Below are 25,651 nucleotides of genomic sequence, written 5' to 3'. Positions count from 1 at the left end.
TTGTTCATGATATTTTGGAATATGAATATGTGGCTTGGAGTTGTAGATCTGTGAAAGGCTTAGTTCAGTTAAACAGTGGGAGCATGAAACTTCACAAGCACACAATGGTGGAATCTATGGGAAAGTCTTTTTAAACAACTAGGCAACTGTATTGCCAAAGATGAAAAGAAGAGAGGGCAAACAGAACTGATCAGATTTCATTGCTATAAAACTTCTTGGAGAGCTTTTCTGAACGTGGAAAGTATCTTTGCTGTGAAATGATACAAGGGTTCCCTTGGATTTTTGTAAGTACTAATTTATGCAGTAATTTATCTTAGCTCCTTGCAGAAGATTTTCACAAATCTAATCCTTCACTATGTTCTGTTTGGAGGAATTTCTGAACCATTCCTAATCTTACAGGAATTTGTTGCTGCCAAAGAATTCTAATGAAGTGTAACTTCTAGAAGAAACTTCTAATGAAGTGTAACTTCTAGAATTTTTATCTAACTCTGACTTTTCCAGAAGAAAGTTTCTTAAATCTGAAAATTCAAAAGATAATTGTGTCAAAGCAGAGAGCTGATAATGCTAAGAGCAAAAGTAACTGTATACAAAATGCAACTTCAGGAATTACTGCATGCTGATTGTGCTTGCTAGCTACTTGAAGAAGCGTACTCATTTTAATTATTGTATGTTTGACTTTTTCTTGTTGATATTGGAGAATATGTTTAGAAGCATAAGGGGAGGGGATTGTGCAGTTTGTAACTTCAACCATGCCTGCGTTCTGACTCTGGGTGCTGTGTTCAAGTGAATTGGTTTTATCTGTCTACATGGTTTCAAGTAAAGTTTTGGTGGTTTGTCTTACTGCTTTCTTTGTTAGCCCAGAGATAGCTTTGGGGACACCTCCTGGATTTTAAAAGCTAAAACATGTATCAGAGGTGCTTTTTTTTTGTTTTGTTGAAGCAATGGGTGGCTGTGTTTTCCTGATAACTAATGCCTTGGAAGTGCTGGTGGTGTATTTGAGGTGTCCTTTTCTAGAAGCAGATTTAAGCAAGCTATCGTTTGAAATTCCTCTTTAATCTTGGCTGCTTTGCCAGTAAGAATAAATCACCGCACACAACAAGAATGGAAGCTGAATGGCAAAGTGAAGAGAGTGAAAATGGCAGAGTGGAGAGAGGTGGATATACTCTGGGCACTCGCACTTAGCACTGTGTGGGCCACATCTAAAATTCTCTGTCCAGTTTTGCCCCCTCCAGTACAAGACACAAACTGGAGCAAGTTCAGGGCCTGGAGCATCCTCTCTGTGAGGAGAGGCTGAGGAAAGTACAGTTGTTCAAGTTGGAGAAGGGGGCTTGAAAAGTTGGAAAAGGGGACTTGAAAACAGCCTGCAAAATCATCCAGAAAATACAACGCAGCAGTGAATGGTGAGGGAGTGAGAAATATTTGGCATAACCTGAAAAAAGGGGTTTGTACTAGGTATAAGGAAAACATTTTTCTGTATGAGGACAGAATAAAATTCCCAAAATCACAGAAGAACTGAGGTGTACTGGCCCCTCGGTTCTATTCCAGCCTTTCTGCTCCAGCACGGTCACGTAGCACAGGTTGCTCGGGACCACGTTGAGTTGTTTGTAATATCCCCAAGGAAGGAGACTCCATGACCTGGTGGGCAACCTGTTGCGGTGCTTAACTCCCCTCAGGTTTTCCCCCGCTCCATTTAAATGTGATTTCCTGTATGTCAGTTTGTGCCATTTGGGGCTCTGCTTTATATTTTTACATGGTTTGCCATTATTCTTTGCCAGAAATCTGATGGTAGACTCCACTTGAGTTTAGAAAGCTAGTTCTCTAGGACTCTAGCAGTAGTAGAGACTTACCTAGGCAATTCATATAAAATCGTATAAATCCTGTTGAATTGTCTGTGCTGGGGCTTTGGACCAGATAACCACCACAGCTGCCTTCCAGCCTCAACCATTCTGTGATTCTGTAGATGAGTATGAATGGAGTGGAACTAAAGAAGAAATTCTTTATTCTGTATTTTCTCAGCACTGCTGCATGGTCTGTTGGTATAGATTAAAAGAAGTATCCCATGTGGCACAGAGAAAAAGCAAAACCAAGTTTTAAAACTTAGCCATTTTTTCTTTCGTGTAGATCCTGAATAATTTAATTAGGGTCTAGTAACATTTCTGTAAGAATTTGTGGTTGGTCCCATATGTGTTTACTTGGTCACTGACTCTTTTCAAAGCAGATTTTAAAATGAGTAAATATTTATGCTAAACTCTGCCCTCTGGCAGCAGAATGCCCCTGTCTGTTCCTTTAAGCAATGAGGTTTCTTTTCTTTACATCCCTGCACATACTTGCTATCAACACTGTTATTGTACTGACATGATTCTGAATCCATTAGGTTAAAAATCTGTGACTATTATTGATTTTTAGATAGGTTCTTACTTTTAGGAAATCTTAAATAACTTCAGTCTTCTGCCACTTCTTCTAGAGCAGAAGTTTACCAATGATTTCAGCATAGTATTCAGAGGAACAAGTGTATTTCCTGATCCTGCAGCTAATCTCACTCCCTTTAGAAGGAGCAGGCTTTAGGTGGTACATAGGGCAAGCAATTACCATGCCCTTGTGACTACACATTACTTTTCTTTACTGGAAGGAACTAAAGTAGAAGCTATGATTCAAACCCATGAAAATGAGATCGGACTTGATAGTGGAAAATCAGGTGAGCTCTGTTAAATTGGAAAAGACCTAATCTGTCAAGTACTGTATGTACTGTTCTAGACAACAAGTCTGTCTATCAGAGAAGCTTAATATGGCATTCAAGACGAGGAACTCTTGTTCTGCACTTGCTGCTTTTTCTGTAAAGTCATTTAACCAACGTTTCTTCGTTTTCTTTTTGACAAAACTATGATAATTAGTAGTAAAGCACCTCACGTACTATTATGCGTGATGTCAAATTAATGTAAAGTGTTCTATTTTGTTTTATAGCATGAGATTTTCTGATTTCCAGCTAGAGTTTATAAGAACCTTGTATAACTACCATCAAAACACAGAGAAACTAGTCTTTTCCTATCTCTTCAGCTAAAATGAGTCAAAGCGGATCAGGTGATTCTTCAGCAGAATATTTTCATTATATGGTTTTTCAAAATGCAAATGCTAGTAAAACATTTGTCTTCTGTAGAGAAAACACACAAGAACATACTTAAAAGATGTTTGGTTTTAGTTTTAGAATTTGCTGTTATGTACAGTTCTTTGTAGATGATTGTGTATTATAGACTCTAGGCAATAGAATAAACTTAAAGTATTACATTTTTTTCACTAGCTAGAAATTGTGAGCTTTTAAGAAGTCTTAGCACGTATTCCTGTTGATAAACTGAAGAAAATTTGCACCTTGAGAGTGCCGTAAAATCTAGTCTTTCCTCTTTAATCCTTAAATTGGACAAGGTAATTTAGTAGGACGAGTAAACCTATAAATCCAATGACAAGAAATTTGGCATCAGATCCTCTGGTAAAGCTCAAGAATGTTCCAATTTATTGTGCAGTTTGAACTCTTGCCATGTTAAATAGAGCCCTATGTCTGTATATTTATATTGATTGATAAACATATATTCAGTGTTTTCCATAATACATACAAAGACTCCTGTGAATTATAGTGCCTACCCAGAGACTGAAAAGATGTAGGAATAACATCTTGTGGTACTCCAGGAAGGATCTATTGGATTAAAAAATCTTGTTTATTTTGCAGACTAGCAATCACCTCCTTGGACCAAAGCCATTTCCTCTGGACAGATTGTTAGCGATATTGTATAGTATCGTGGACAACAGAGTTGCTCCAACCGCAAATATATTTTCCCAGGTGAGTACGTACATACTTGCTTTTATTTCCTTTATATGGTGTGGAATTTTGGAAGAGGTTTTGCGTTGGTGTGTGGAGGGTTTTTTTTTTTTTTTGAAGTCACCATTCTAATGAAATGCAATGAGAAAACATCATTATGTTGTAAAAGGCTGAGAGTAATACTTATCGGTATTAGTAGCTGTGAATATGAGGATTTTATCTGTGTAATGGTCTGAAACCTTCAAATAGCTAACATTTTTCTTGATCATGGAATATGATCTGTGTTGATTAGTTTGTTGGATTCTCATTGAAGTCTCTTAACGTACTTAACGTTATGTTTCAATTTAAGTATATAAATATTCACTCTCCTATGGACAGAATTAGTCACCTAATGCATGTTACAGAAGTGTAGTAGTCAAGAAAGAGCAGAGGGATGAGTAGGGTATTTGAAGGTGAAAGGTATTTGCTGTGATATACATATCTTCAGGGTGATATTTCTTTATTTGGACCAACTTCAACCCTCTTGCAGAGGAGAGCTGGTATCACATTTCACTAGATGGCAGTGTAACTATAGTGTTGAGTGAAATGAGGTAAAAACCTAGGGTTCTCTTTAATGCTCTAGGTTTATCAAGTGCGAGTACCAGTTCGGTATAAATAAAGATAGTTTCCTACTGTCAACTTGATTCTTAGATCTTTTGTGTCTGTTTTAGATCTCCCTTTCTATTGCTTTCTTGCTTTCCATTTGTGGTTAACTTTTATTTATAGAAATATTTTCTACCTCTGCTTGTTAAGCCTCAAATTTAACTAAGTATTACTTAAATCTGATGTCTGTTTTCATGTAAAATTCTGGGAAATATGTTCAAGATATCTAAATAAGTTTGCTACTATTTTAATCGTCAGTATTCACACACATTTAAGTTGGCAAAATTCATCTCCCATATTTGTATAATCAAGAAATACACGACCTAGTAAAGTATAGTACTGTATTTAAATAGTCAGTAGTATGTGAGTATCTGTTGTTAATAGGACTTAGGTGATGCAGTAGGCAGCTACATTTTCATGTAATGTTTTCTCTCACTCCTTTAGTTAAAGGTTATTAATGATCTAAGCCCTGCAAAGTTATTAGACATCAACCTCAAAATCTGTTAGTAAAAACATTTACTTTTCAGTTTCAAGGAGCGAATTTCAGTTTGGGTGCATGGTTTATGCAGGGAATGTGAAAGGAAACGATAACGACTGGGAACAATAAATAGTAAAATTTACATGCAGGATATTACCTGTAAGTTATCTCATTTTTGGCTGTCAAAACCATCTGAACGTGTTAGTGTTATTTTATGGTATATTTTCAAAATTAATATGTCTGTATATTTAACATGCAATCCGAATGAGAAAAGAAATGTCATTATTCTAACGCACAGTTAAACACTACAGGAGATGTGCAGTTTGTACATGGCGTGTAATTCCCTCTCCTGCCCCTGTACACATAATTGCAGAATGAAAATTTAAAATAAATGCTTCACGCTGACTTAGAGTGTACGCTAGATGGCAGTGTTATCAAAGAATAATTGTACGTCTTTATTCTTCTGGATATATGCAGATTAAACTGTGAAGATGTAATAGAAAGGTTGTATTAAACTGTAGCCAGGTTAGGGCAAACAAGTTGAAATTAAGTTTGTTTCTATCATAATAAAATATTATAGATTACTTGTTTTTTCTGTTCTAAAACCATTTTTTTGTGCTAAATTAATTAAAAATTCATAATGTCTAATGTCAAACAACATAGAGTAGAGTTTGAAATAGATTTCAGAAGTAGCTTAATGTAAGCATAATATTTAACAGCACTTTCTCGCATATTTGAAAACAATTTATTTTCCACTGATTTTTGCTGCTATTCTGTAAATATTTTCCAAATAATTTAAATATTTGAGTTGTATTATCCTTCCAGTAGCTATATATTTTGCTGTTATATACAAGATTTTCTTTTCTTGTTTCTGTATCAAATATGGAAATCATTCTTGAAATTGTACAGAAGTTTAAAATGTAAATCAAAAATTAGGCTTTTTAACTGATTCAGCTCTTTTTTGTGCTCTTTTTTGGAAACTAAAAGGCTGCACATAAACTAAATACTTACTAATTCTCCTCATGTACTGTCGGAAAATAGCATGCCTCGGCTTTTAAAGTTGATTTGCCATCTCAGTCAAGATTCAAGAAGGACTGGCAGCTGCTTTAAGATCTGCCGTGCTCCTAATTTCTTGACGTTTCTTAATCCTTCTTGTTTTTACATAATTTCTATTCATACAAAAATTCTGGTTATTAGCGTTTCAAAATGAAGCTTTCCTGCTAATAAGCAGTAAAAAAAAAAAAGTAATGCTAGGTTTTATTAAAAATGAAACATTTTTACTAAACAATTTCAACAGAAAATTTGAATCTTAATCTAACTTTTGCCTTTTAATGTTAATTAGTTGTTAAAACGGACTCATGCTTTTTTCAAAAAAAAGTTAAAGCATGGCTTAGGTTCGTTATCTTTGCAGTTGATATAAATATTTCCTGCTATAATTGGGTTATATAAGAAAAAATTTGACTTGCTCATTTTTTCCCCTCACTAATTAGTACAGGAGAAGCAGCACCAGGAAAAAAAATGCAAATTTCCACTTCTGCAAATAAAAATTGTTTGTTGCCACTTTAAAAATGGAAAATTCTTCAACTTTTTGTGCTATTTTTTTTAGATAACATTTTCACACATCTAGTGAGGAATTGTTAAGGTGAGATTTTTAGACTATTGATGTCAGTACATATGTGAATATAGGTCTCTATATTCACTTCAAATTTTCAGTGTTCCTTCTCCTCCAAATTATTCATTGTTTCATTCGTGTTTTCATTCATGAATTTGTCGCAATTCTGTTTTTAACATGTTGTGTGTTACTGTTGGATGTCATGAAATTTATTTGAATTTGCTTGTTTTCTAACCAAGAAATAAGGGAAGTGAAATCGCTATTGATTTCTGCAGTTGTTTCAGAGAATATCTTCTAAGGTTTTTCTTCAGATGCATTTTTGTGTAACAATTTAACAGATTGAAGATGATATTATGCACATCAGGTGTGCATGGGACAGAACTTGCTGATGCTCCTGTTGAATGTATGGGTAGGTCAAGCATGTAGTTGAAATATTAAAAAAGACTAAATATTGAAAAAAAAAAAGTGAAAATGTACTTTCACACAGTGTTAAAAACCATGCAACTACATGGTATGTAGTTTGCATCCTACAACAGCAGTAGCAAAGTCAGGGCTTTCTTACCAAGGTACAGCAGCTGACATTTCCTAGCAGCTTGCTTTTTCAACCCTAGGGAGCAACCAGGAGTATGATTTGTGTCTCCACACATACCCACTGTGCAGATTATTGTGTGCTGTGTCCAAGTGCAATTGCTACAGAATGGATGGATACAGGGAAACTTTAAAATAGCTAATGCAAGTGCACATTGCAAAGGTTCTGAGAGTCTGTTCAGTTCTGGTCTGTAGAAGGGTAGTGTTTCATTTTAGGTGTCTCCCATTTAGACAGAAATACAATATTATTGTCTTTATAGAAATGGACCTTAGTATATAGGACAGAAACAAATATATGCACAGAACATCATGTGGGAATTTATCGGCATTGATTTATGTTAAATGAGCTCATTTTACACTGAAGTGGGCAAGTGCTGTTCATTTATTACCACAACCGGTAGGCGAGCAGACATTTTTGTTCTGATGGCTTACGTTGTGGTTTGCAAGCCCAAATCCACCAATACTTTTTCCACTACCAAAATGATTTTTCAACTGCTTCTTCATATTTAAGTTCTGATTATTTTTCATATGTCCTGTTTTCTAGACCTTTTATTTTGCTTCTGCTCTCCTGTGAAGTATGCTTTTCATAAAGAGGGTTGCCTAGAACTAGTTACATTTGAGCTATGGTGTTACCTCTATTAGGTAAAATGGAATTATCTCCTTTGTTTTTCCATAGTTCATACCTGTTAGTACATCCCAGAATGTACTAACTTTCAAGAGACTTATGCAGGGAGGTGTGAACTTATTTCAGAATATACTAATAGCTGAAACTTGCTGAATAGGTAACTAAATAGGTAACTTCAGTTCTGTCTGTATTTTTATTACGATGCATTGAAGTTAGACTGTTAGCTTATTTCAAAATAGGTTATGTTTATATATGAAAATAAAAACTATATAATAACGAGTATAGAGAAATATGTATCATATATATTATTTCCTTATATATACGTAGTTAAGATTAATTTCTGATTATAGTGCACTTGGAAAATGAAATTTCCACAAAGGCTATTTGTAGATACACAGTGCAGTAGCAGTTATCTTATACATTATAGCCTGTATCTCATTTAGTAGGCATTTCTGTTCTGTTTAATATGGGATCAAAGAAAATTTCTGAATTTCTGCAGGAAAACTACAAATGGCTAAAAGTAATGTAGTTATAAATGTGTAAGAATTTGGAAGAAAGGTTAAATATTAAAATTTTCTAATCTGTCAAACTGAAACTCTACTCCAAGTGATGTTGGCTACAAAGCAAGAGCTTTTTATCTGAAGGTAGAATACGTCTACAGCTATAAGATTTCGAGTAGCGTGTTAAGATCCAATATGATACAGGGCTATTAGAAATACATGAAACCCCTGATGTATGTAGCAGGCTTCCAGCTGGAGGGAGCCAGAGGAATATAATTTCCTTTGATTAAAAAAGCCCTTTCCTGGAACATAAAAAGCTGACAGGTTTGTTTCCCCCCCCCCCCACCTACCTTGATTTCTTGTTTGCCTCACGTGGGCTAGGTTAAGGAATATCTAATGTTATATAGGTAAACTGGAACAGTGTGTGGCAATCTACGTGCAAGATTTTTGTCCGTCTTTTGTTAGAAGCATATTTTATCTTGCTTTTTCAGATGAGAATTTGCTATTTAATCTACCTTTTTTCAAATTACCTACTATGGTAAAATTCAGATTGCAGGATTGGAAAGAAGTCTGCTTTTCTTATCAACTTTTTTTGATGGGGAGTTTGCTTTTATTATGGCATAGCCTGTCTGAGAAACCAGGTACCCCTATCCCAATCGTAGTGCTAACTCTGTTAACGCATTATGTTGGATATTCTTGATGAAGCAACTTTGATAAAGAGTACTGTCAACTTGTTTTCTACTTGAAAAAAAAAAATGTAATTGTTTCTACGAGCTCAGATTGTGTTAATGTTTGAAAATACTCTGTTTCCCATTCTGCTCTTGACAACTCTTGGCAGAAGCAGAATTACTCTTTTCTGCTCAGTCAGCTGTTACTGTGCTGTGTTCCAGCTTTCCTCGCTCTTATGGGGACTGTTCCTATGAAACTAATGTGAGTGACTAAAGTATTTACCACTAATACAAAAAATCAGTTGAAAAGGGAGCAAATAGGTGGGTTTCCAGACAAAAAAGGTCTGGCTAAAAATGCATGTTGTGTGAAGATGTGCCTAAGGAGGCCTTATTGTGAAGCAGAATGAGGAGGTAAGAGGAGAGGTGTTCTTATTTTAGAGGGTGTGAAAAATACAGAATGTGCTCTTGCACTAGTTATATGACCAGAAGTATATCATTTTTTGTCAATAGTCTCTCTGAAAACAAGCAAAATACTGAAAAAATAAGGTTCCTGCTGATTCTGCTTTTTCTTCTCCAAAACTACTTACTTTCGCTGGCCCTTTACTTTGAAGGTCAAAACCACTGTACTTGTCTTTTTTTCTGGATAACCAGGCAGAGTTGGTGCTAAAATTTTACCCGAGATAATTGAAAATTTTGTAGCAAATGTTAGCTAAGTAAAGGCGTGGTACTTCATTCTTGGTGGAATGTATTTGTCGTCTTCTCAGGTGAGCTGAGCGTCCAAAACTTCATGATTGATGTTTCTGTTGTGGAGAGATTTCTTGTTTTCTTGTTCAATAATTAAAAGTTTTTAATCTCATGATATTGCAAGCTGATTGAAGACTTAATTACAGTATATCATGCATCTGAATTTGGAGGGTGCCTTATTGTGCTTTCTATGCCTGTTAGGTAATAGTAGACAGTAGTACCTCAGAATTAGGTAGTAATTGTAATAGTTGTCTATATAATGTGGATATATTTGAGGAATAAATTTATATGTTGTTGAAATGGTTAACTGTCATTGAAAATTAAGTAGTGAACATTCAGAAGTGAGAAGATTGTGAAAGTTAACATGGCTCTTGGAGTTGATTAATTGTGTGGGGGGGTTGGCTTTTTTAATTTTGTTTCTGGGATGTAAACAAGCATGCTGTCGTGTATTTCCCTATTTTTATCACTTCTGAAATTGCAAGAGAGGATATCATCAGCCTCTGTGTGTGCCATATTGATTTAATCTACAAATTTCACTGTTGTCCTCTTGTTTCAGAGGAAAGTAAATAGAAGTACACATCTTAATCCAGTCTGGCCACGGGCATTGGCTTGCCCAGGATGGTCCTGCTAGAATTTCATGCAGGGTGCAGGGAGAAGCATTTATGTTTACAAAACAAACAAACAAAAAACAGAAGTAGGTGGAAAAGGTCTTAAGGTTTTTGTTTATTTAGTTTTTTTTGCTGTTGTTCTCGTGAGAATTACCAGGATTTATGGTACACCCACCTGTCTCATCAGTAAGAAGACCTTTGCTTGCTAACCTCCCAAAGAAAGGGTGATCAAACATAAACCGTAGACTCTGGGGTAATTCTCGTTACTGAACAAATAAACTTCCCTTCCTCTTTCAGTGCTTGTGAAGGTACACAACCATTTTTACAGCTCAAAATATTGGTCCTACATAATGTCATATACAGCATTCATGTACAATAAGTCTCATGTAATTTGTACATCCCCTTCAGTTATCCTGCCCATATGGGGCTGTATTGTAGCCTTTTGATCCAGTGACTTGATGGATTCCTGTACCTAATAGACCTTTTAGATTGTTAGAACAGCTTGCTTGGCTGTTGGCAAATTTGTAGCTATGTTTCCTCTAACTTTATGATGTTACAGTTGCATTTGATCCTACCACATATATTCTTCTACAGGTGCATTATGCATCACATGCTTTATTTTGCTAGATCTGCCTGTTGGTTAGAAAGTGTAGTAATCTGTTGATCAGCACTCTGTTAATTTTTAGTAGGTTTGGGAAGATGGTGACAAGAGGTAAATAACTCAGTTTTCTCTTTTCATTTTCTGTTACTGGTCACTGAAGTAATCTGACAAATTTATGAGCTGCGGTAGGAACTTAATGTGATGCACAGCATGGGAATATAGGTTAGCACTTTAGCACTGACTGTGGCAGCTCGAGAGAGCTGCTTTTATGCAGAAGAAAGGGAGAAAACATTACTTACGTTTTACCAAACAGCTGACTATATTTTAAGTCTCAGCATGGCTTTGAATAAAAATAAAAGTATTCCTAGTTCTGAGTTTAGGTATTATTTGGTAATTAAAATTGTGGAGGGAGAGAGAAGCAGAAGAATATGCTCAATTCCTTCAAGTTTTAGTTGATACAGAAAAGATCTTCTAGAAAAACTTACGTTTGAGCTATGCTATGTTGTTTGACTTACTTAAACCTTGTTTGATTTTGGGGTCATATATTAATACAACTTTACAGTCTTGTTAGAAGCTTTCGTAATGTAAAAGTATTTTCTTAACCAAATTCTGCTCTATTTGAATTCTCTCAATTTTCTCTTTTCAGTAATTCAGGTATTCTTCATTTTTCTCCATTGTTCTTACTTCTCCAAGGAGCTTCAAGTAACAGTGCTCATCTTGGCACTTAGGTTATTTTTGAGGCACAGATTAATGTATTTAAAAAGGCAAATTGTTGTGGATCATTGAAGAGTTTTATAGAAGAAATTTTTCGGGGGGGAGAGGACTTCAGATATGGGTAAGTTTGAGAAAGATGAAGGGAATTTATAAATTTGTTCATCAAGGCTTTCAGCTAGAAAAAAAATGACTAATTTAAAAAACTTTCTTGCTATCTTCCTTCTTTTATTATTTTAGCAAATTCTTAGACGTTACCTACTCTCATAAGCCAGTAAATAGCTATATGCTACTGCTTTTTAAAATTGGTTTACAATCAGTTTGTACTTTTCAAATATAATCAAATAAAATGTGATTTTTGAGGTAGATATACAAGGTTGCTAGAACAGTGATGAAGAATTTTATATTCTTTGTGATTCTGTTAACGACGTTCACAAACAGTTCTTGTGGCCTTGTGATCTTTATATATTCCTGTGTGCCCTGACATCTTATATTGTATGGTGTATCCCATAGGGATTTGTTGCATCTACCAATGGTTTCTTTAACTTCTGCTCTCTATGTTATTTGTAAACGGTATTTGAAGCTTCAAATTTCAACTTATCTCTGAAAATGTATTAGTGTATAAGAGAAGGAAATATGACTACATGTAAGACAAAACAGTTCTGCTCCTCCCAAGCTCTGTCCTTGCCATCTCTTTCTTTACATGCTTATTTAGAAATTGGTTTCATGTACTTAATGGAAGGAACATCATTTAATACTCCAGGAACAAATTCACACTGTGTTTACATCAAGCAGTTGCAGCTGAAGCTTGTTAGTGATTGCCTCCCAGATTAAAAAAAATATCTTCACTGTGGTACATGAACTCCTATTGTTTGGAGATAAATAATCGGCTCATCCCCTCTTTAGGGAAGAACAAAGAACATAATAGTACATCTGGTTCATCTGTTAAGACAGCAAAGATTAATTAAGCAAGTACTGCACAACCTCTCTTGATAATGTATATATCTAAAAACAGCCTGTATATGATAAGTTTTTTAATTGCTTTCCTTTAACTATTTAGTGTGTGCACACAATCCATTCCAGCATTGCCAGCTCTTCATCAAGATGAGTAGGATACAATATTAAGATAAAGTAAATTGGAGAGTTAGGGTAGAGTTTTTTACTACTTTTGCAAATCCCTTGTATGGTATAAGACTAGAAGGAACCTGTTGAGCACCCAGGTGACATCATTAACACAGTTTATAAATTTTACCATTCTCCTAAAAACAACTTAAATGGTTTTTCTGACAACTTGGATCACAAACTGTTTGGGGAAAGAAACCATCTCTTTACTGAGAATCTGTGTAGGACCTGGTTCAAAGAAATAGTTTCAACCCTAGAACTGGGTGCTGGTCAGACAGTCATATTGAATGTCCCAGTTTCTCCACTGCCTTGGTAACTAGCATGAATTTCTAATCCAGGTTTAAGATTACTCAAGGCCAATTTTACCTCTTTTACCTTGTGTTGCCATTGTCTTTTAGCCTAAATAGCCTCATTTCCCCCTCGGCATTTACCTCAGCAGAGTTGTGAGCACACAGATACCCTGACAATGTCTTCATTTTTCAAGCCTTCACTTACAAATGGGGTTTGTACTTTCCTGCACATACAGTAATGAATATAATTGCCGCTGCAATAATGGCATGAAAAATGATTCACAGCCGCTAGTGGAAGAGTTGGCTATAATCATTTTGCTGACACCTTCCTTAGAATAGGATAAGGTCTCTGTCCTCCTCTCCCTGCCTAACATGCTATTACATCTCCCTGTCTAGACTATGTTCTTTTTAGGTGCTTAACCCCCATTTTTAATTTCAATACAGATTTTGTTGTATCACATGTGAAATAAGTCTGTAGCATTGTGTCTGTACCAGGAGACCCCTTATGGTTTTTGAAGGGCTGGGAAAGTACCAAGGCTGTATCCGTGTACCATTGTACATGTTAGAGTACAAGTTAGCAAAATGGTGCATTAAAGAATATGTTGGATCACTTCAGTGAATACTTGTACTGTTTCTGCCCTGCCAACTGCAGTCACTTCGAGCCACTGACTTTCTACTTGACATCCCTCCTCCCCCAAAGACCCTCTGCTGCTTTCTATTCATCTGATAGGGAATAGCAGGGCTTGCCACAGCATCTTGGACAAAAGAAGCAGCTGCATTACAGTTAATTTGAAAGGCAGGATTTCAAAATATGAAGCTTGTTGACAAAAGAATGCCTCTTGATAGATGAGGAATAGTTAAGAATTGACATAATCTCTCTCCTCCATCTATGGAAATGAAAATTGGCACATATCGGGGGGGGGCAATGTGGAAGACTGACAGCAGGGTACGTGTAAATATGAAAAAAATTAAATTTAAAAGTTTATATTCCTAGTAAACATTACAAATACTACTTATTTTAAATATTGAAGAGTGATTGAATAAGAAGCTAAAATGAAACATACCATAGATCAGGCTTGGAAAAGCTTGATTTATACAAGTTTGGTTTTTAGAAAAAATCATTGTGATTTGGCTAATCAACAGGTGAATCTGCTATGAAAATTATTTATTATTATATAAGCTGATAATGGTGCTGAGTTTCAAAAGGTATATTAGGTACCGCACAAGGTCTCTGTCCTTGCTACCTTATGATTTCATTTCTCGCATGAGATGAAGGAGGGCAAAAGACAGAAGGAAAAATGAGCTTATTTTCAATAGGATGTGTCTTGGCTGTACTTTTACTGTGCTTACACATATATCTAAGCTAGTCAGTAGTGTGTTTTTGTAGTTAATGGAGAGAGAAGCATGCGGAGAACATCATCCCATGCACCCTGGTGTAGATATGATCATCTGAAACTATTGTTTATGACAAGTTTCTACATCTCTATTAGGTTGCAGTGACACACGTTCTGAAAGTACCTATATTACTTTATTTGCTTTAACTAGAAATGGATTCAAGACACAGCCTTGAATACAAATACCTTTAAACAGCTACAGTGTAAGTATTCCACTGGTGAGGACTAAGAAGTCTTCTGCATATTGACTAAAAGGTGCTTTCTCTGTAATTATCCTGAATTGCATCTAAAACAATGAAGAATCCTGCCAACAAATACACCTTCTTGGTTGCCGTGTTCCCTGTCAAAACTTTTGCAGAGCAGGGCAAGCGGTTGGTTTATATAGCCTACCTCTCATTCCGTCACTGCTGTGGATTAAGTTGACCAGTTATACTATACTTGGCTGGCAAGCTAGCGTCAACCTTCCCTCTGTGCAGGACTGGTTTTGATTTATTGCAGAGAACAAGTGCTGAAACTGTCTTTTCAATAACAGGGGTTTCCTGGTAGACATTTATTCTACAGAATTTTGTGATGGTAATCTGGCATTTTACATCCTTGAAATTGTAGTGTAAACCATACACCTTTGAACAACATTTTAGTAACAGCAACTATGGAACAGCTTAGTGTCTTTTGTGGAAAACATTGAGGAAGATCTTTTTTTTTTCATGTGAGAATGCAAAATACAACAAGAAAGTTAAGATCTGCTTTCATTTTAAAATATGAAGAGGCTAGGTATAACATCTACATGTGGAACTCAGAAAAATTACAAAAAAAAAAAGTCCACTCAGTTATTAGAGGTTCAGAAAGTGTTTGAGGTAAAATTTCAAAACGTGACTTAGCTTATTCATTATTTTGGGCACAGCTTAATAGCTGAAATTAAAATTGAAATATTTGAAGACATCTATTTCGGATTAGCAGAATGAAGTGTGTGTCAGCAAGTGTGTGTCACTAACATTTGACTGGGCAACTGTAACTTTGGTCAGATGAACTTGCATTACCCTGTTGTTAGCCATGCAGAGAAAGAAAGAAAAAGATAACAGTACAAAAAACTTTGTATTTTAATCTTCCAATTATTATGTCTTATTTCATAACTAATATTTAATTCTGAATACGATTATAAACTTGTGTTTCCATTTCTAGCAGGACATGAACTTAGTTCTTCATAACAATTCATGTAGAACATTGGCAGGTATCTTTCATTATGTTTTACATATGTATTTTTTCCTACCTGTTCACCTTCCGTAAGTGTTTCTTGAATTATAATACAAAAGAAGTGTGGGAAATTCATCATACCTTTGAGAACATATTAAAACCAGGAGGAGCAGAATACACAGATGGAACATCTGTGCTTTCTGAAAGGTTCTGAATTCAAAAACTTAGTACTAACCAGAGATTTTTTAAATATTTTTTTTAAAGAATAGGAGGGGTGGTAGCTGGAGTATTTATTAAAAGGCATAGAAAGAGAAGATGGAGACCCAAATTGATCTAGTTTAATAATTGAGGAGGGCTGGATATGTCGTATACCATCTGTGACCTACATAGAGTAGACAAAAGGGCACTCCACGTTCTAGATATCTAGGCAAGAAATATGAAAGAGAAAGTCAAAAGATGAACTGATTAATAATATACACAAAAAAAAATTTGCAATACTTGATACAGAGAATAAACAGATTGACTTAAGGAATTACCACAGAGACATGAGAAGAAAACTGAAGATTGTTGATACAAAATGATCTTTTCCAGCCTTTTTTATTTATTACTAGCATATGGCCTAGGAAGTCTTTTTGCAACAGATATTTTCTAGCCTGGAGTGGCCTCTAATGGATGTATAACACTGATGGTGTAGAGAGAAGCTTTTTAATAATTTGTGTGACTGTAGTGCTTGTGAAAGATGCTAGACTGACAGTCAAGAAGACTGGGAGACTGAAGTAATCTGTTCTGATTCACTGAGCAGGTATAGCTGTGGCATCAGCACTGTAATCTCTCTGTACTGCTTTTTAATTGTAACCTGAAAATATTTTTTTCTTCGTTGACTCACTCTTAGCAGTGACAGAAGGGTTGCCGTTCATCTTCATCCTGGATGAAGCTCGTAGCTCTTATAAGCTTTTGACGTAGCTAAGCTTTTTGTTTATATCAATCTGTATCACAAAATGCATTGGGCAACCAACAGGAGTAGTGAAGAGGGAAGGATGCAAGCACGACGTGGCTGACTGGGGCTGTTGCATGGTTGGCTGCTCTGTTGGTCAACACATCCTTAACCTGATTTTTTCCTTTCCTCCTAGACAAAGCAAAAAGCATTGAGACCTCAGCGGTTTTAGCCTTATTGTAGGCATTTCAAGGGACTAGCCTGTGAACTGCTATTTCACCACTTGATTTAGCGTATTTACTGTGTGGCCATGACCAGGCTTGGACTATATCTTAATGACTGGGAACAATAAAGAGGTACTGGTGGAGAGTTACACGGCAGCTTCTCTTTAGGAGAAAAGCAGTCTTATTTTCTTTTCTATCATTAGCTTAACACACATTCAAACCAATATCTTATTCTCATCACTGATATAAAAAAAAATCCTAAATTTTAAGTTCCACTCAGTGGCTGGCATTTACTTCATTGAGGCAGACTTCAGCCAGATGAGAGCGCATCTCTCTGAGTCAGGTGAACCCCCTGTAACTTGTGTTGTGCTCACACACTGGGGATATGACTCAGTGTTTGGAGTGGTCATGAAGAAAGATAGGAAACATGTTAAAATTTGCAAATATAATAGGAGATAAAAGAAATAGTCCTTGAAGTCTTTAGTTAGTTTTCTTTTTAGCTAAAGTGTCATGCAGATACTAAGAGGCAAATGCAAAGAAAAAAACTTCAATTATCTATACTCCAAAACCTAAAGGCGTTTCAGAACAATTACCCACAGTTGGTGGTGCCTAAAACATATGAAAGTGAAGCCTGGAAAATAAGATGCAAAGACAAAAGTGAGTAATGTAAACAATTTGAATTTATAAGGCACTTATAATATTTTTATAAGCTAAAATGCTAGCCTTTAGTGCGGGTAATTTTATTTTTTTTTCTGTGGTTGCATGATGCGAACAGAGAAATTTGAGCATGATGTTTTATTTTTAAAAAAACAAAAACACAACACACCTACATGCATCAGTGAAAAAAAGTCAGGATAAACTGGTAAACTCAAGCGAGTATGCATAAGTGGAAATGACCCGATATAAAGATGTTCAGAGAAAGGAAAATAATTGGAAGTAGTAACACTTAAAAGAAAATGTAGGCATGAAGAGTGGTAAAAATTAAAGGCTAGAAGGGAATGACTTGTGAGGAAAGATTAAAGGAAGTGAACATGTGTAATTATTACTTATTCTTATCTGTGTGCTTGGTGATGTTCAGATGAAGAGAGATGATCCCTATACTAATTTGGCTAAATAGCTACCGGGGAATGATGAAAATGTCTGAAAGTATTTATAGCTTTCAAGTACCACGAAAGGATTCATTTCGGAGTCCAAAGGAGGTCTAAGTAAGAGTAATGAAATAAGATGAGGGGAATCTCAGCTCTGAGTACCATAAAAAGCCACCCTATGTACTGGAGATTTTAAAGTGCGTAATAGTCTATCCTGAAGTTTTAATGCAATGCCACTGCTTGAGCTATTTGAAATGACAGTGAACAAAGCACTCGGAAATAAACTTGAGGAAAGAATTCTGTGTTGGAGGGAGGAGAGAGGAAGATGGCTTAATAGATATTTTCTATCTCTAATTTCTATGATCTCACATGTTATAAATTGACAAAATAAGCCTCCTAGTATACTGGTGGAACATAATTTATGTAAATACTCGTTAGAATAGGCATTAACCTTCATCCTTGCTTCAATTCTGCATTAAGTCTTGCCTTTGATACAGAAATCTAATTAAAACTGAATATTTCATGATTTAACTCCCTCCGCATCATAAGCGGAACAATACTCTTATCTGCATTACCTGTAAAAGCGCTGTCTGTATAAAGGATCTATTTCATCGGTTGGTAGATTTGCTTAAGGTCATATTCATATGAATAAAAATACCGAAACTCCGGGCTTTAATTTGTTTTAAATTAATCAACTCTTATTTTACAGCCAAATATTAAAAAGCTAGTTTAACAACTTTTCTTCAAGTTCTATTAGGAAATGTTATACTAATAAGTACTATACTGGGGGGGGGGGGAGGAGGAACACCAAAAAAAAACCCCACACCATTGCATAAATGAGAAAAATAAGATAGTTGGAGATGTGATGTGTCAAGTGTGTCATCACGCAACTGTCAGTCCAATGCAACTGTCAGTCATCTCCATAGTACTTTTAACTGGATTTGCTTAGGTAGTAAGAGAAAAACTGCTCATCTTGCTGATAAATCCTAATATGTTTTAAATAGGAGAGAGTAGGAATCGGAAACAATGGGCATAATAAAATTGTGCTCATGTATTCTTCATCTATTTCTTTTTGTTGTTTTTGTTGTTGTGCTTTTTATTATTTCTGTTGTAGTGAGCACTGTTCTAGAGAAATACTGGCAGTAGCCCCAGACTCCAAACATGTGCTCACACACATACATCCAAGACGTATCCTTAGTACAGGGGCACTCTGTAGCTGTAGTCACTGATAAATGTATAGGCACCTTTAGATTGACCACAACTCCTAAGTGGAGACACTTGAAAAATAACATTTTCCCATTTTTGGGATGTGCAAATGCGCAATGATTTGTCTTAGTTTTTATAATGCTTTGCAACAGAAAGGATATTTTTATCTTTAGGCTGGTTACTGAATGATCATGGTTGAGTATATTTTATAAAATTACACAATCATCAACCTGATCAACTGCATAAACCTCTGATGTGCCAGGAAACTTTGATCACTGTAGGAATATATATATAATATATATATAAGGCTCAAGAAAAGAGTATGTGATATTAAGTCACAATACTTAGAAAAAACTATACAACTCAGTATTAAAATATAGAAGGCAATCAAGTATCCATCTGGAAAATCATTTAGTTTGTTTTGAATATGCCATCATTTTCTGAAATTATTTAATTCCATGTTGAAGTTAAGGTGACAGACTGTATGTTTCACATGAAACTACAGCAATGATAAATTCTAACATCTGGATTACATCTTTATGAGTAGCTGACTTTAGATTAGTGATAGTATACACTGGTGTTGCTCGAATCTTTGGATATGTCAAGGATTTGAGTGACCCAATATTGGTCATGTTGTCAATGTTTTTCTTGTAAACATAATTCTAACCTTTTGATTAAGTATAAGATTTGTCTGTCATTCTCATCAGTACTTGAGTTTTTATTTTCCTTTGTCTCAGTTTTTTCTTTGTCAGATCTAAATGCTCAGTTGCAGTTGTGGCAATCTGGACATCCTTAAGCATACCGTATTGTTACTTGCTTCTCATTCTGAGCACAAGAAATGTAGCAGTGTGTATTTACTGAGAATAATGGTGATATATTTGCAAAGGTAAAAATATATATTTTGAGTCGTGCCCACTTATGTGTCCTATTACATTAATCCTATTACGTTATTGGATTTTCCAGTTACAGAGAACCTGGGCAGTGAGTTCTGGGAGCTGAATACATGTATCTGTTGGAGGAAAAATCAGAACGTGAATAGTTAATAACACTGTGTTACTGCTCAAGTTCTGCCACTAGATCTTTACAGGAAAATGGTAACACCTGGTCTCACTGAAAGAAAAGAAAACTGTTTCACAGCACCACTTTCATGCAGTGTGCCCCTCTCTTTTGTGATATATCCAAGGGCATGTGGAGCAGTTGGGGTGAACGGGGGAATTACGGATGCTATATGCGGCTCTAGCTCGGAGGATATCATGTGGCTGGTTCCAGGGAGCCCTAAGGGTTAAATTCAGCTAAGCCTTTCCATAGCTTTCTGGGAACCTGGCAGTGGCTTTCTTTCAGTTGCTTTGTGATGGGAGGAACAATACCTGAATTCAGCCTTGGGTTGCGGTGGAGAGGGGGAAGGCACCAGGTTATGGTGTCAGCCGCAGCAGTGCAGTGGGCAGTGCCCAGGGAGTGCTTCGTTCACTCCGTGTCTGAAAAAAGTGGAATGTTAACAAGGCAAGTCTGAGATAAGACCATATGTATGTAGGGTTTTGTTGTTCTTTAATCCAGCTCTCTCTGCTTGTGGCTTTCTTTTTGGTTAAATTAATCGTGCTGCTTTGAATAGGCTGCATTCTGCCACTGGAAGCCGTGGCTCAGGCTGTGCTTGGGGATGGGCCAGCCTCCGCGCAGGGGATTCCCCTCGGGCAGTGCCACGCTCCCGTGGCTTGCCACTTAGAGCCATTAGAGACTGAATCCAAGCCCCGAAACCAGATAATGATTATAACCTAGCCTCTGAAAAAGTCTTACAGTCAGGTATTATTTCATTAGCTAACTGAATGGAAAATATGCTTCTGAATGAGTAACTAACGGTTAATTTGTGAAGCAGACGATGCCACATCCATTAGCAGCTCTTGCCCGTGTGTCATCCGTGATTCCTTCAACAAGCCACTCTTGTAAAGACCACCAGGAAGGCGGGTTGGAGGAGGCTGCTCGAGAATCTCGTACTTGTTTGTTTTCTAGATTTTCTTTTTTTTTCTTTTAAAGAAGGATTTGGTTTATGTCTGAATTTGTTTATTAAATAAAGAGTAGACATGTTTAGTTAGTGAGTTTCTATGCTTCCATTTCCAACAGTTTTTGTTTTCTCTGGAGCACTGAAGTACTTCCCAAGTTGTTAGATGAACTCTGACCAGGCTTCCCTTTCCACCCTCACCCCATGTCCTTCGTATGTTTGAGTGTGGTTATCATTTGCACGTGGCATATGTGGCACTGTATCTGCTTTTCAAAGGGCTACTTCATTTCCTGAGCATCTTCCAGCCTGGTTCCCTAAAGAGAGAGTCCATTGCACGTCTGTCGGGTCTTTCACCTTATGCGCATCCTCAGTGTGTTTTTTAGCTTATCCAGTTCTTGCTGAAATTGACAGAAAGGCAAAAGCTTCAAAGTATTAAAATCTTAAGCATTTAATGAGGGTTGATGTCAACTTTCATCCCCTCTGTTAAGCGGTTTTCCAGTTTGGCCTGGTGCTGGCTGTTGGACCAAGGAGCTAACCCGGACAGGGTGTGGAGCACCCTTCCCTGTGTGCAGCTGGGGGAGCAGGAGGAGCAGGTGTGTGGTGTGTCCAGGGGTGTAACGAGAAACTGGAAGGAGTTACGGGGGGATAGAGGTAGCTGAGGTTGTAAGAGACATGGGCAGAGAGGGATGTGTGAGTGTTTTGCACTGGTAAAGATTTATGGATGTAAGTTTTTTCTTCACAAAAGTTTTTCATTTAATTCATACTGCTGCTGTATTGTTAGGTAGCAATGTTTTAACTTCTAATGGCAGTAGTTTATTATGAAGTAACAGCTTCATCATCGGTTGCAAGCAAAAAGTGTGGATATTATTCCTTTCTTCGAGGATACAGTCACCACTGCATCTATGTGAATTATTCTTGAACTGGAAAATAAGTGTGTCCTATGTCTGTGTGAGTGTGCATACTTAAATTGTTTCTAGCAGTTGAAGAGATCTACTACAGAAGAGCCAAAATTAGTTGTATTCTTTGTTGTTGAAGTTGGATGAGAGTAGTTTTTGTTTCTGCTCTGTTAAGTTGGTTGGGTAGGTAAATAAACCAAAAAAAAAATGAGGAAGGTATGTGGCAAACAAGATCATCATTTTAAACAGCACTTTCAAGTCTTCTTTACAGTGACGTTTAAAAACCTAAGTTTTATATATCCAAAACACTTCGATTTGGCTACCCTCTAACTGTGAGCACAAGATTAAATTAATTCCTGAACATTTTGTATCAGACAGGCAGATCCGCTGCAAATGAAATCAAAAGATCAAAACTGGAGGTAAAGTAAGAATAATTTATCCAACTCATGCATACATGTGATTAATTTTATCTCACAGACTGCAGGATAATACTGTTATTTTTGGTAAAGTCGAGTTTGGTGGGAATCATTGCTTGCTTTGCTAGGACTGTGGTTTTCTTGACAGTCACATAAATATTTGTTGATGTCTGTATGTATCTGCATGCTATTTTATTCCTCTTTTGAGGAAAAGTGAGTTTTGTATAATACATTCACTCCTTGTAAAACCTCCCCCACTGTTTCCAAAATGTCAAAGCCAAGCCTAGGGATTTAGCCATACAACTTCTATTGAGATTAATTGGATTTGTATGGCTAAATCCATGCAGTTCTTCTGAAAATATTAAGGTCCCTTATATATAAGATAGAACAATATGTTCACAAACATACTGTCACAAAGAATATTTGGAGGAACAGCAAAATCAGGTTTAATTTATGTTTGGAGATGAATAACTTTCAGTTTACTATAAATGTAAGGGTTCTTGTTTCAGTATACTGAGTGAATACTAAGTATGTGCTGTGCTTGCCTTAGGGCTTCATTTTTTCTTAAATGCGTGAAGCATTTACATAGGAGTCTTCTGTACTTAACTCAGGAGGGGGAAGAGCATTTCTGATTCATTAATCCCTTTTTCTTTTTGTAAGTAACCGGGTCCTTCACATTATGCACTCAAGAGGTGTAAAATATACAAAGAAGTGGGAGGGACAAGCAAAATGGTGTGTGGCTTACTATAATGTACAAATTCAAAATCTATCTCTGCAAGAGGAAAAAGAGCAAGGGCGAAAAGGGCAGCACTAAATTTACTGCATGTGCTTGCATGACGTGCAGGTTTGGGATAATTATTTTCTCTCTTGTTCAATAAAGTGAGTTGTTACCATGGCAGCATTCATATTGCACAATTTCTCTGTTATAAAATAAATTGAGAACAGTTTTAGAGACAGAAAAGTCGTCTTTGTATGAACACTCATTCTGTTCTTATTTTTTAGTGCAAAACTGTCTTAGAAATGCAGTTCCTGAGGTTAGTATCTGTAACATTATTCTTGAGATGAGGAAGTCTTAGTACACTTCCCAGATAAAATCAGTCAAGTTTTAACAATGTGTGGTGCTTCTGCAGGACCAAATATGCAAGGACGGATATTTTGGGGGGTGTAGTTTTGATCACTTGTTAACTTGGAGTTCTCCACTTCTCAGAGTGTTGCTTCAGGTAGTAAAATTAAGTACAGCCATTAAGAGGGAGGGTGCAGGTTGACAGACGTAGAAGTAATAGTCTGGGCATCCTGCTCCAGTAACTGACTCCTGGCAGTAATCACCTTGCCTACGGTTTGGTTTTAGTGTGTCTTCTTGGACAAGATGTGTCAAGAGCTTCTTGAAAAAGTCATCTGGATTTTCAGTGACAGAGAGGGAAAGGTCTCCGGGACAGGTGTTTTCAAGCCTAGAAAACATTTTTGTCTCTGCTGCTTTAGTTTCTCCTACTGAGGAGCAGCAGACTGATACCAATACTTCCTCATCCATTGATTCTTTGATAACATTTTTGTTATAAGCATTTAACAAATACAATGCAGATTCTGGTATGGATAGGTTAAAATGTGCTTGAGGAATAGTTCTGTTTCTGCTTACTAGAGAGATTCCAGACGATAGTCTTGGGACCTGTTTACCCATTATGTGAAGCTTATGTGAAAGGCCTCCCAGGAGATGGAAAAGTGTCCGGGATGTAGCACAGTCAATTGGAATGACAAGTAGCGTTTCATCAGGCCCTAACAGTGTCTTTTCCATATCATAACTGCTTCCCCTCTGCTTCTTCAGTTTCATTTTTTTTCCTGTTTTATCACTACAGCAGTCATGATAGAGGAAGGGTGACTATCTTTCATCCATAAGATTGGGAAAAAATTGATTGCTTGATTCTTTCCTGCCTTTTTTTTTTGCATCTTTTCATTGATCTCTTGTATGGATTTTTCAGTCTGGTGATCTATGTAGTATTTCCTGGGGGATTAAGCCTTTTTATGGTGATTTAATAAATTTGATTTTTCCGAATGTTAAAATCATCACTAAATATTACAGAAAAGTCTCAACAGAGTGATTATTAAAAGTACAGTGGGTAGCACAGCCATCAAGTGCAAAACGATGTATGTTAATTAGTCATGGAAACCTGAGATTTATTTCTTGATTATGTTGTATTCCTCTGAAACTAAAATAGGACATCTGCTGTTGGTTCTTTTATGCTTTTAATCCATTCCTGGCCTACCTATAGAAATTGCGTTGTGCAGCACATCGCTGTTTTAGAGCCTATTGCTCCATAAATGATTTGTGGTGATGTAGAAGCCATATAGTCAATGTTTACTAACTACACAAATTTTAATTCAATCTATATAGCAAGGTGTTTTTAAGAGTCTATGGGGGCTGTGTCTCTGAGTGTTTCTATTAGTCTAAATAGTATTATCCTTGTGTGCTGTAAGGCCAGGACAAGGTCTGATGAGCTGCATACTGTTCATACACAATACTTTCCTTTTGCAGGAATTTAAATGGAACACATGCATAGTCACTGCTCCAAAGACTACGTCAATCCCAATAGATTGCTTGATGTGTAATAGCACTTAATACAAAATTTTTCTTCCCCTACTCCAACCTGGACATTCCCTTCCTATGCATTACTTATCTGCAGATAAAACAGTGAAATTCATTGGCCTGTGAAGTTGACAGGTATGACAGCACACTGGTTCACTAGTTCATTGGTTGTCTTAGATGACTGTGAATTCTTCTACCCAACATGTGCGCTTGCCAAATGCGTTAGAAAGTGCTTTTTTTCCCCCATATTAGGAAAGCTAGGTGATACACGGTATAGCTAACAGAATTTAACAGTTGTGTTAAATGGTGACAGAAAATGCATACAAAAGCAGTGTTGTGTTTGAAGAATGGGGCTTATTCCATTCAAATTAATTGCTGACAGATGATGTTTCATGTTCTTTATCAGATAAAACTAAGTATAACTGAATAAAAGACGGAAAGCTGGTAGTTATGATTTTTCCAGGATCATCTATGCAAGAGATTTATAGATACAGCTATATTTTGTAATTGTATCTAACGTATTTAATGGGTCACTGAAGTTAAATTTTTAATATTTCATGACTTATCAATTCATGGATGACTGAAAGCTTTACTTTCTGTAGAATGACTAATATGGATGGATATTACAAATTTATAGTCTCTATTGAAGTGTACCTAAACTTGAAGTATAGTTATAGATACCATTTTTAAAAGAAAAACAAAATTTCTTATTGTTGGCTGCAGCCATCAGTTTC

General features: G+C 36.3%; 1 protein-coding gene across 3 annotated transcripts in view; it reads left to right on the top strand.

Annotated features, from left to right (window-relative positions):
- Positions 1 to 25,651, top strand: part of ORC5 (origin recognition complex subunit 5) — a 71,328-nt gene that overhangs the window by 30,972 nt on the left and 14,705 nt on the right. For all 3 annotated transcript variants that reach the window (XM_048068556.2, XM_048068557.2, XM_013180473.3), the window contains one exon: positions 3,719 to 3,829. In XM_048068556.2, the coding sequence (XP_047924513.1) occupies positions 3,719 to 3,829 (111 nt within the window). The remainder of the gene's footprint in view (positions 1 to 3,718; positions 3,830 to 25,651) is intronic.

Source organism: Anser cygnoides, chromosome 1, assembly GCF_040182565.1.
Source record: "Anser cygnoides isolate HZ-2024a breed goose chromosome 1, Taihu_goose_T2T_genome, whole genome shotgun sequence".
NCBI lineage: Eukaryota > Metazoa > Chordata > Aves > Anseriformes > Anatidae > Anser > Anser cygnoides.
This window is presented reverse-complemented; position numbering and strand designations above follow the sequence as displayed.